The sequence below is a fragment of the Sarcophilus harrisii genome, chromosome 2, assembly GCF_902635505.1.
Source record: "Sarcophilus harrisii chromosome 2, mSarHar1.11, whole genome shotgun sequence".
NCBI lineage: Eukaryota > Metazoa > Chordata > Mammalia > Dasyuromorphia > Dasyuridae > Sarcophilus > Sarcophilus harrisii.
In genome coordinates this window covers 302,022,409-302,035,469 of record NC_045427.1, presented here as the reverse complement: position 1 = coordinate 302,035,469, position 13,061 = coordinate 302,022,409, and the positions used below count along the sequence as shown (strand labels likewise).

Below are 13,061 nucleotides of genomic sequence, written 5' to 3'. Positions count from 1 at the left end.
CCTTTCCCTTTAATATTGCAGCCTAAACCAAGCCCATCTACATAGATACGGCTACATAGCTGTTTTATAACCCTGAAAACCAAACTTTTTGTCCAGTGCTCAGAAGTAAATATCTTTTTACTTCTGATATCAAAACTGGTACCTTTTTTGAACTCCCAGTTTCTGAGAGGCCTTAACTACAGATTCAGTGAACATACAGAATTTCTCCAGTCTACTTTTAGCTTTGCCTACTTCTTCATGGTCTTGATGTAACAAATCATTTGTAGAATTCACCCCCTCCCAATCTTATGAATATATATCCAAAGTCCTACCTTACAGTTTTTATAATGCCATAAAACCATAATGATAATATACAGTTTTTATGATCAGGAAGGGAAGAATTTGTCTTACATATCGAAGATTTCCTTCTCTCCTCTAATTAGGATCATAAATTTAAAGAAGGAAAGAACTTTAAAGGTCTTCTAATCCAAATATCTCATTTTACAGATGAGGAAACTGAGACCCAGAATTTAAATGGTTTGCCCAAAGTCACATAGCTAGTCTCTAAAGTGGTATTCAAACTCCAGGTCCAATGACTTCAAAGTAATTTTCCAACATGCTACAGTGCCTCTTGGTTCCTTCAATTCCTTGTCATGCCTTTTATCACTTTATATGTATTTATTTGGTCTAATAAAACTCTTGGTCTAACAAAAACAAACTCATGTCTCTAAGAGTCCGGATAAGATATTAAACTAATTCTCTATTCTGGAAAGTAGTGGAAAATGTTTTGAAAATTGAAGAAAATGGAAGAGGTAGGTGGCAACAGTGGGTATCATATCAGCCCTGGGGTCAGGACAGACTAAATTCAAATTTGTCAGACAGTTGACATTAGCTGTGTGATCTTTGTCAAATCACTTAACCCTGATTAACATGGGGGAGTGGGGGGGGGGGGGGGGGGGAGTAATATTTCCTCTCAAAAGAAAGCAAGGATTCAGCAGACTTTAAAATTTTTAAAAATAGCATTTCAAAATGGAAGGGACAATTAAGAAGATCTAATCCAATCCCTCATTTTGTAGATAAGGAAACCAAGTTCCTAAGAAGATGACTGACTTCCTTAAGGTTAAAGGAAAAATGGGCTAGATCCAAGTCAATGTGCTTCTACCATGCCACACAGCCTTGATTTTTCAGCTAAGCTATGCACATTAGCTAGATATTTCAGAAATCTAAAATTTAAAATTTGCCACTCCTTACACTTGAACTTTTCCCAAGTGATTTTTGTTGTTGAAAAGATAAGGGAAAGGATAAGAATAGAACAAAATAAGAACTAAGTTAACAAAAGTAAAATTTCTTGGAACATTCCTGAATTTTTTTTTCTTACTTTGGAATTGAGCTATTAAAAAGCTACTCCAGATAACTAGTAAAAAAAAAAAAAAATGAAATCAAAACAACTCGGGGAGGGTGGGGGGTGGGGCAGCTATATGGCTGAGTGGATAGAGCACTGGCTTTAAAATTAGGAGAGCGTGAGTTCAAGTCAGCCTCATTCTAGTAACGAACTCCATAATTAATTAGGTTGATCTAAAAACAGCAGATATATTCTCTTGTCAAAAAGTTCATACACATACATATTACCCTGACTGATAATACTTGCTAGAGCTTGCTGGCACAACAAAGCCCAATGTTATCTCAATGAAATGATTAAGACAAAAGAATAGGACTTCTGGGGCAGCTAGGTAGTGCAGAGCATAAAGCACCAACACTGAAGTTAGAAGGATCTGACTTCAAATCTGGCCTCAGACACTTAACACTTCCTAGCTGTGTGACCCTGGGCAAGTCACTTAACCCCAATTGCCTAAGGGGGGGGGGGGGGGGGAATTGGACTTTTGTCATTAATCTTTTACATAAGATGAAGTCTAGAGTTAGTCATGTTAGAAGTCTAACTTTACTATAATAAACTTTTTTTGCAAAAAAGAAAGATAGTAATAGATAAAATTTAAAATCTTAAGTTAATTAAAGAATCACAGGTTTAACTAGGAAACAAATGTAAACTGCTTGCATTTTTGTTTTTCCTCCCAGGTTATTTATACCTTCTGAATCCAATTCTCCCTGAGCAACAAGAGAACTGTTCGGTTCTGCACACATATATTGTATCTAGGATATATTGTGACATATTTAACATGTACAGGACTGCTTGCCATCTGGGGGAAGGGAGGGAGGGAGGGGAAAAATCGAAATAGGAGTGCAAGGGATAATGTTGTAAAAAATTACCCTGGCATGGGTTCTGTCAATAAAAAGTTAAAAAAAAAAAAAAAAAAAAGAATCACAGGTTTACTTAAAGTAACTACATTTGCCATAGAGTATGCTTATTTGAAATCTGACATTCACTGAACATAGGTTTGATTGAATCACAACCAAAATAAAATTGAGGGAAATTTAGAACTGATCCTGTTTAACCTTAACTTTTCAGCAAAATCAAGGGGAAAACAATCACTTTTTCAGCAAAATCAAGGGGGAAATGATCATGACTGAAAATTAATTAGTTACTGTCTTACCTTGCCAACAATAGCAGGGATATTCATTGAGTTGGTTGCAAAACCCATTCCATATGCCATGGCTGCTTCTACTCCCAAAAATCTGGCCACTAACTTCTCTAGCTCTTCATGCTTATCCAGGTTTCCTATAAACAGAATGAATACTAGCTTCAAAAACTCAAATTTTCCAAATTTTAAAATTACTTCTAGTTTGAATCCAACTAGATAGAGTATAACTATAGACTAAGAATTACAAAGTATTTAGAGTTATGTGTAATGATATCTTATTTTTAAAAGCATAGCAATTAAATATTCATAATTTGAAAGATAAATTAGTATTATGTAAGCACAAAATCAGCATCTAACTGCTTACTGAACAATCTTGTAGCTTGATATCTGCTACCTATGGCTCTTAAGTAATGGTCCTTCCACACATTAGGACAAAAAGTTGTATGAGTTGAACATTTTAATGTAAGATCTTTCTTTTTTAATAGTACTAACCAGAAAATCCAAAGAACTTTAGGCTACCTTCATCTCCCCCAAAAAGGCCATACAAGGTCCAAGAGAAATACAACATGCCTGACCTCTTGGCTCAGCTTGCTTTTCATTGGAATCTACTTTAGTGAAGGAACTGAGTGTTTTCTCTAGGTAAATATTTGTTTACACAGTTATGATTTTGCAACTAGCATTAACAGAATTAATATGATCCTGTAGAATATAATAATCTAATATTTTAATATGTAAAACAGATGTCAAAACTTGTGCCATTAACCAAGAGTCACAGGAGGCTGAATGTTACAGGAGAAAAAAGTTGTCATGGCACTAGTCAATCTGGTAGATTAAAGTAAATTTTGTAATTCAAATATGATTTTGTAAGCTTAATGATACTATAAAAACAAAGAACATTAATAACAACCAATTCAGACACATTTTTCTTTCATTCTGTCTCTGAAATAAAAACTAAATTTGGTCTTTAAAAACCCATCATACAAAACTATCTTTTCTATCATGACAGAGCTTTCTTATATTCAAGTAACTAGTTATCATTTATTAAAGACTTAGTAAGTTAATCATTTAATAAGGATACTTAGAATGGAAACACTAAGTCAATAGACTTAGTGTTTCCATTCTAAGTTTCATAATCAAGATTTTGTTAATTTTATGCTTATGATCATTTAGTCCAATTACCTTTATTTTACAAAGGATGCAAATGAGTTCCAGAGGAATATTAATATTACTTTACTAAGGTAATATTAAATATTACTTTACAGAGCCTAGTATATAACAGAAACTTAATAAAAAAATGTTTGTTGAATGATTACTTAGGCCTTCTGATTCCAAATCCAGTGCTCCTTCCACCAAATTATACATATCATTATCTGGTGTGAACAGATGAAGTTGAAACTTCATATGAAGAAATATTTGATTTTAATGTTTTGACTATGTGACATTTATACCTATAATTTTCAGAATTAGTTCCTTAACTAATAAAAATTCAGAAACTTCAGTTTTTCAAATGAAATCCTGGGACTGAGCTTACCAATTTCCTGCCTAGTGCTACAAATTCCAGCTCCATACTCCTCCAGGATTTTGGCTGCTGCTTCGTTGCACGTCCCAGTGTTTTTTGCAAATCCAAGATAGTTGTAGGAACCCATATTGATAACATCTTTAATTATATTTCCTGTGTACCTGTGTTTTAATAGTACATGGTAAATGAAAGCCATAAGTAAAAAGAAAAAAAGAAAAATTAAAAATAAATATATCAATGGAATAAAAAACTGCTAGTGACTGCAGTAAATAAAGTATAATCTTACATTTTAAGGAGAATATTTGCAATTGTGAATAATGGAAAGTAAAATACTTTCAGGAACTAGTTAACCAAGGTAAGAATTTAGAATTGGGCCTGTTTATCTTGGATAAATGGTTATGGTAGCCACACAAGTAATAGAGTTGGTGTCGTGTGGAAAAAGGATGTTTTGATCTGTTTGGCACCAGAGAAGAGAAATAGGAACGAACAATGGACAGAAATGGCAAAAAGATGTAGATCCATATGAGGAAAACCACATTAACTATGAGAGACTTTCCCCCCCTCTTCTCATGGGGGAAGAAATAACACTTACTTATTATAACCCTTTAAGAAGTTTAAAAAAAAAAGTTAGACATTTGATTGTAATAAGGAGCATAAGGTTGGTTTTGTTTTAAGGCCAAATTTAATCACCCCAAAGCAACACAACACATATGTTACATTATTGGCTAGGTTTTTAATGCCAACAAAGTTAAATGTAATAGAAATATAAAATATCAAAAAAGAACTTTAGACACTCAACAATTTTAATCTAATTTTCAATGAAACTTATAGGTTTCTGGTGGGAATTAAGCTTACCAAGGAGGGGGGGGAAAAAACTTTCTTTCAATTCATTATTGAATGTCTCCAAAATTAAGTCTATTTTGTTTCTCATTAGAGTTATCATCTGGGAAAATATCCATAATATAGACTTACTTAAATGACCAATTATAATCATGGGAATGTCTTTCCATGATGTCCACCTTGGCTCCAGGCACACTACAGATTGGTCGGTTCCAGTTGTCTCTAATCCGCATGTAGAGGTTTCTTGTGTAGAAGTTTTCAAAGTCCTGATACAATGAGACAAAGTCCTAGACAACACATAATAAAACAAAGAAAAACCATGATACTCGGTTAGAATTCACATTTTAGCCATCAATCAATGCAAAAAAAAGTTAAATACTATAACTTTTAGAAGTTCAAGCCCTATAGTTTCAGTTTCCTAAAATTCACAAAATCAAACTCATAATATTTCCATTACAACAGAGCTTAAAGAAATCTAAAATGTAACAGAAACTTAAAGGGAATGATTAATAAATCTAAAAGGAAATGAAAACTCTTGAAGTGTTGATATTTTGAAACTGCATAGGATCCATGACATCACAAATGTAGTCACAGTCTTAATCCATGAAAACTATAATCCTAACTATGACTTTTCTTCCTATGCAATTCTTAGCCTCTTTCCATAAATCCTTCAAAGAGCAACTTTATAATATATTCACAAGAATCCTTCTTCCCTTAAGATATTTTAATATTGGATTACTTGCTGTCTAGGGGAGGAGATGGAGGAGGAGATTGAGAAAAATTTGGAACACAACATTTTGCAAAGGTGAATGTTGAAAACTATCTTTGCATGTATTTTAAAAATAAAAAGATTTTTTAAAAAGATATAGAATCACCCTCCAAAAAAAATTTTTTTCTGGATAAAATTTATGCTGTCTACCTACTCTTCCTGATTTTCCTTAATAATGTCTTTTAAAGCAGAAACTTCCCCTAGTTTAAAAAAAATCACTAAGAAGACATTAGGAAAGATTTCCTGTCTTAAGTTAGTAGATATGAAATAATGGAATTTCTACTTCTACTGATCTAAGCCAACTTAATTATATAAATTTTTTTCATTTATTATTATGTATCCATAGCACATGAAGATTATACATAATCTACATACGTATATGCATACCGCTACCTATAGTTATGTCTCAAGGATAGGGATTACAACTAATTTCACAGCTGTAGGGAATTTCTGGGTAAAGAAATTCCCTCTATCAATGCAAATCATTCCCTTCTCTCTAACTTCTTTTAATGCTGTATCATTTAATTATTAATATTAATTTGTGATATTCCCTTTTCTGTTCAAAAGGCCATTTCTTCTGTTTGCTTCAAGAGAAACCCTCCTGGGACATTCTACTTGAGGAATGTCATTTACTCCCAGACCCCAAGACCTCTATATAAGCAGGGACCCTTACCATTGTTTATCTTAGAAACAAAAGAACAGGGACTCTCATTTTTGTTTTCCCTATAAACAAAAGCTAACTTTCAGAAGGGCCTATCTACAGTTTAGCTTTATTAGTAAAGAAATCTTAACCTTACAACTCCATGCTCAAACCTTTGACCAATGAATTCCTTAATTTTTACAGGAGCCAGAGGCAGTTGAGTAATTCTCTGGATAAATTATGCCCTTCTCTTTCTAATATCAACTTTGCTCCTCTGGGACTAGAGCTGTCATCATGATGAGAAATGTGTTCAGGGGCCAGCAAAATGAAGTGTCCTCTCTCTACAATATAATTTAAAAGGTAATGAGAATGTCCCTGACCAAAATGATGTCCCCAGTCAGATACAATGATTCTTCTTCTTGTTGTTTAAACATACTGGTTCAGTTCCTTTTTAAACCTTGGGACATTCTTTATTAGAGCAGGACTTCTTAAATTTTTTTCAACTGTAGCCTCTTTTCATCTGAGAAATACTTATGTAACTCTGGATATATGGGTATTTAAAATATCTTTTGCTGATAAAATATCATAAAGAAATTTATTTTAAAACAATTCTTTGATATACATATAATTTTACCATTTATTAAAGATGACAGTACACTTGTATACTAATGAGAGATGTGCTTGTTTATTTTTACATAAAGGATTAAATGTTGGCAGAATATTTAATACACCAAGACACAGCATTCGGAAACCTTTTACTGTTGCCAAAACCTCATATTCAGTTATAACCCTATCTATACGAGGTCACAACCTGCAGTTTAGGAAGCTTTGTATTAGAGGACAAATTTTATAAGCAGACAATCCCAACTATTAGGAGTCACACTTAACTACTGCCCCCTGACAGAAATTATCACCTCTGTTGTAATTCATAGTTATATTTCTAAGACAGTAGCAATAGTTATGATTCTCAATTTATGGATTAGAAATAGAAAAATAAAATGCTTTGTCAAAAGAATCCAGAGGCACAGTTAGTAAAATACTTATTGGTCTGGGTTCCTTTTTACGTGGCTGTGTTCTCAGCATTGATTCTAATAAGAACCCTCACCTCTAGTTCTGATTCTACAGATTCTATTCCTTTCAAAGAACACAGCTTAAAATAACCTGTACATTTTATCAAATGAGGTTTCATTTTGACAAGTTAGCTTTTGAAGTCACTAACAATTACTGTTCTGACCTTGAGATGAAGAATTTGAAAAAAATCATGCTCAAAATTTTGTCAGCCTACAACAAAGAGATTTATAATTCCATCCTTAATATTCTTTCCTTATATGATGATCATTTGTGATGGACGTGGCTCTCTTCAACAATGAGATGAACCAAATCAGTTCTAATTGTTCAGTAATGAAGAGAACCAGCTAGATCCAGCAAAGGAACTTTGGGAAATGAGTGTGGATCACAAGATAGCATTTCTACTCTTTCTGTTATTGTCCGCTTGCATTTTTGTGTTTCTTCTTAGGTTACTTTCACCTTATTTCTAAATCCAATTTTTCTTGTGCAGCAAAATAATTGTATAAATATGTATGTGTGTATAAATATATATATTTGCATTTAACATATACTTTAACATATTTAACATGTATTGGTCTACCTGCCATCTAGGGGAGGGGGCGGGGGGAAGGAGGGAAAAAGTTGGAACAGACAGTTTTACAAGGGTCAATGCTGAAAAATTATCCATACATATGTCTTGTAAATAAAAAAGATATTCTGTGCCTTAATAAAGAAGAGGGAGGCAGAAGGAGAACCATAATTAAATCACAATCAAGTAACTTCTGAAAGTGAAATTCATTTCAGAAAGGTAAACAAGTCAATTCCAAAGATATCAAAGCTAGAAAATCAAAATTTCATGTATATGAAATAATACCACCTAGTATTTGGTCATTAAATGCTTCTCAAGTTTTTCCAAATAATTTATAAATTAAATTGATTAAAGCTACCTATTCTTGTATAGCCATATACAAACCCTTGAAATGCCCAATATGCAAAAACCAGATGCTAAAAAAACAGATCTTTCCCCATTACTATAAAACTACATTCTTACTTAAAAAAAAAAAAAAAGTATCCTGCTTTTTACACTCTGTCCTTCCACTTCCTTATTTGTTTAGAAGTGAACAATATATATAGTTCTTCCTCAGAGGAGGAAAGAATGGGTGAAACAACCTATATAGTGACACAACTTTATATCCCTGTTCCTAAGAAACAAATGACAGTCCATTAACTTTTCATCAAAAGAGATATAATTTCCCCCTTAATCTGTGATTGGGCCCTATTTCCCCAATATTTATAGTCCTTGTCTTTTTTTTACCTATTTCTGAAATATTCCCTATAATTGTAAGGCTCTCCAACCATCTTTTCCTCCTTTTCTCCATATGCTGATACTTACACCTTGAAGGTTACCCTTAGCTTATATCATAATGGGAATCAAGGAAGTATTTACTAAGCAGCTACTATAAAGCAAAGTAGCTTCTGCCCTCTAAGGAGTTTGAATCCCCAACAAGAAGACAACATATACATATTGTTGTTCAATCATTTTCAGTCATGTCTGACTTTTCGTGACTCATTGTGAAGTGGTTTGCCATTTCCTTGTCGAGCTTGTTCTGCAGATGAGGAAACTAAAGCAAACAGGGTTAAGTGACTTGCCCAGGATCACGCAGCTAATAAATATCTAAGACCTGATTTGAACTCAGGAAGAACTCCAGGCCTAGTGCTCTTCACTGTGTCATTTAGCTACCCACATACATACAAAGACATATTAAAAATATATAAAAAGAAGATGCAGGAAAAACTTGGACAAAAAGGTACTACCAACCAGGGAAACCAAGATAGGCTTCATGCAAAAGGTGGAATTGGGGAGCATTATTATATAAAAAGACTGAAAAAAAAAAAAAAACAGGGTGGAAATAAGTTACAAGATGAGCTCTAAATGCCAATTCAACATTTTTATTTGATCCCATATATTAAGAGAGGCACTGGAGTTTGAGCGGTAGAGACACATGGACAGAACTGTGATAGCCAGAAAATCATAGATGCTATAAGGCAGTTAAAGTGGAGTGGGGAAAGCTCTAAGGCAAAGAAACCAATAACAATATACTCCAATAACCCAGGTGAAAGGCAATGTAGACTTGAGGAAGAGTAGTAGCTATGTGTAGTGACCCCATGAGAAATGTTAAGACAGAAACAAGGTTTGACAACTAACTGAATACAAGGTTAGAGTGAGGAGTGAAGGATGACACCAAGTCTCTGTACCTGGATAATTAAAAGGATTGGATACCCATGAAGGGAAGTTGAAAAGAGGTGGAAATTTGGGGACAAGGAGAATGGGTTCTGTTTTGGACAAGTGGAGCATGACCCACCTAGTGGATCTCCAATGCAAAATATCTAATAAGTAGTCAATGATGCAGAATCAGAACTCAGGAGATACTAGTGCTAGATACATACAAGTGAGACTATAAAGGCATGCATATTCCAAGTCCTAGAAATACAAGAACAAGAAGCAAAACAGTTTCTACCTCAAGGGAGTTTACATCCTTGACAACTGAACCTATAAGAGCTAATGAGGGCACCAGATGGAAGTAGAGAGATAAAAGGAAGAAGATCTAGGATACCTATAACTGGTAAGCATGAAAGGCAGAACAGTCTGGCAATGGAACAATAAGGAACAATAAGGTACAGCTGTATCTGGTGAAGAATTGAAAACCTCTAAAAACTAACCTGAATTAGAAGTGAAAGTTATTTCATATAAAAGCAGTGAAATTTTATTTTCCTAAAAGTCAACTTTCCATAAAAGGTTCTAAAAAAAATCTAATACAGACTATGTTTATACTTACAAAGTTGAGAGCTCAGCTTATTTTCTCTACATAAAAATTTTGACATATTCTTTAAAAAATTGGTTTGAGAGAGAGAGAGAGAGAGAGAGAGAGAGAGAGAGAGAGAGAGTGTGTGTGTGTGTGTGTGTGTGTGTGTGTGTGTGTGAAGGGTTATGGATATATGCTCAAATTACTTCTGAAATCTGAAAGTTCTTGACAACCTTCCTCAAGTTGTCCAGTGACAAATTTCCTTTCTCTTGAGTCATCTGTTTCTTTACAATCTAAAATATCTCCAGGCTCCCAGTTCTTATTTTTTTATTTCACTTCTACATAATAAAAATAATTTAGAATAATAATAAAGTGACTCTGTTCTCATTAAAGACATCAAATTCCTGAAAGGAAAGAAAAAAATGTATTATAACTTACATTCTCTTCTAAAAGGTTTCTACTCTGTAGTCTATTTCTCTGTTCTCCTTCAAGAGCTTTTATCTCTTTAGAAAAATCTTGTTTCTATCTTGAGCAGATAAGAAACCCAAACAACAATCATTTTTTTTTTTTTTGATGAGTGACTTGCCCAGGATCATTCAGTTGGTATATATAAAGGGCTCATTTGAACTCAGGTCCTCCTGATTCCAGCGCAAATATGCTATCCACTGTACCAAACAGGCACTCGCCCCCACCCCTCAATAATAATATAACTTCTTCCCAGACAAATATATGACTTTAAGGAAACACATTTTAACTGTGATGCAACAGTACTAGAATTATTCTAATTTCTCTATCTGAGAAAGGCTCAAACATTCTGGATCAGCTGGATTCAAATGCAAGCTACCTAAAAACACAATTATAATAAGCTGCTTATTAGTTACAATAATTCAATAGAACTGACTTAATCTGGCTCATAAGCCAAACACAGATTTTTACCAAAGGCAATTATAAAGGAAATCTTAAACCTTTGAATTCAAGTAGTTTCTTTTCCATGGTAGAAAGCAATTCAATAAATCTAGAACAATCTCAGACATAAGCAAGTAGTTTCAAAATGTTGGCAACTTCAGAAAATGAACATATCCCAAGGAATTCCTACAAGAAGCCAAATTTAAAAATCCATTATTTTATTCTAGAAAGCATAGAGCTTTCTTTATTTTATGAGTTATATAAAATGAAATTTTTTTTGTTAAAAATCTCAACAAATTATTACTTGGTAAGGAAAATTAGAGACAATTATTTGTCAATAATAATCATTGATCTAACAACAATTTCATGAGGGTGATATTATGATGAGATCTCCCTTCATCAATGCAAATTGTCAAATCACTTGTAACTTGTAATCTTAGAGAGATAATGAAGTGACACTGGGACACTGAGGTGAAAAGTCTTGACCCCATACCTATTATTACTAAAGGCAAGACTTCCTGGGTCTTTCTAATTCTAAGACCAACCTTGTCTTCTATTTGTTAAGCTATCTGTGGGAGTTGGGGGAGGGAGGAATATATTTTAAAAGGAAGATGTTATAATAGGTGTGGGTTTTTTTATTTTTTTACATCTAATGCCCTAATCTTCATGAAGCTTTTTTAAAGTGATGATCATAAAAAAAAAATAGAAAAATTAATTTTACACAGTGCTAGACCATCACATATGTGAGTAGCAAGGTGGTATTTTCATTCCTCTGTTATGAGAATAACCTGTTTCAAAATAGCTATTAACTCTACAGTTGCTACTAACCAGTATCATCCCAAATCAGAAGTCAGAAAATGAGTCCTTTAAACCTGTAAAGGTGTTTAACAGAAACAGTGTCACCATACAAAATTAAAAGGTAAGACATGCTCTAAATTACTAAGTGCATAGGAAATCTTCGATAAACTGTGGCTGATGACTCCAAAAATTTTTTTAATAATGCTTTTATTAAGTACAATAAGATAGCACAATGACTGCATATACCCTCTGTACATAGAACTCAATTCTTTATTGGTTAATTCAAAGGAGAAAGAGACATAACCAAAGACTTCTTAAAAGCTATAATCCTGAAAAGAGCTTCTTAGAAATGGTCTCTCTCCAGCAGATAAGAGGTGGAAGGATATGAACATGGGGCTCTTAAGGGAAGAAAATAAATCTAACTATGGGGAGTCGAGTCTAAATCATTACTAACAAAAATACAAAATGAAAGCAATTCAAAGAAATTTGTAAAATTACAGTTGTTGGAGACTGTGAGAAAGCCAACACAAAAATGCACTATTGGTGGACCTGCAAATTGGTTTAGCCATTCTAAACATATGAAACTAACTAAACACCAAAAATTGCAATTCTGAAACTCCATTTCACACCCATCAGTGTTAAAGATGATGAAAGGGAAATGAAAAATGCTGGAAGGGCTTTTGGAAAGTAAACACATTGACATCCTGTTGGTGGACTTATAGCTCAACCCACCAAGCAACAACAGTGTTGCTAACTGTCCTGAAAGGCTCTTACAACAACAGTTACCAGGAAAATCTCTGTTGGGTTCATTTTGAAGGAAGTTAAGAACAAAATCCTTCCAGGAATCCTTATTCATATAATCAGATCTATTTCCTCCTATTGTACACGAAAATTAAACAATCCAGGTTGTAGTCACATATAAGCCACCATTCCCCCCAGTATCTTCTTTCAGATTAGTGCTGTGAAAAGAGCTTTAGATTTATACTCAGAAGACTAAGGCTTAAATCCAGACAGGGTTGTTTCCTGAGTAACCTCAAACATACCACTTAACTTCCCAGGACTTAACTTTAAAATTTTGGGATTCAATTAGATGATTCTAAATCTTGTTCCAGATTTAAATCTTTGATTTTTTCCATCCCATCTTTCCTAGTTCTGAAAATGAAATCATTTAAAATACACCATGAAAACATTAAAGTAGAGCAAGTATGTAATTGCTATCCAA

General features: G+C 33.6%; 1 protein-coding gene across 1 annotated transcript in view; it reads right to left on the bottom strand.

Moving 5' to 3' along the window:
* The window catches only part of SPTLC2 (serine palmitoyltransferase long chain base subunit 2), a 143,314-nt gene that overhangs the window by 85,549 nt on the left and 44,704 nt on the right, over nt 1-13,061 (bottom strand). The window contains exons 3-5 of the mRNA XM_031952439.1: nt 5,008-5,162; nt 4,048-4,196; nt 2,529-2,653 (exon numbers count right to left, since the gene is read on the bottom strand). Of these exons, the coding sequence (XP_031808299.1) occupies nt 2,529-2,653; nt 4,048-4,196; nt 5,008-5,162 (429 nt within the window). The remainder of the gene's footprint in view (nt 1-2,528; nt 2,654-4,047; nt 4,197-5,007; nt 5,163-13,061) is intronic.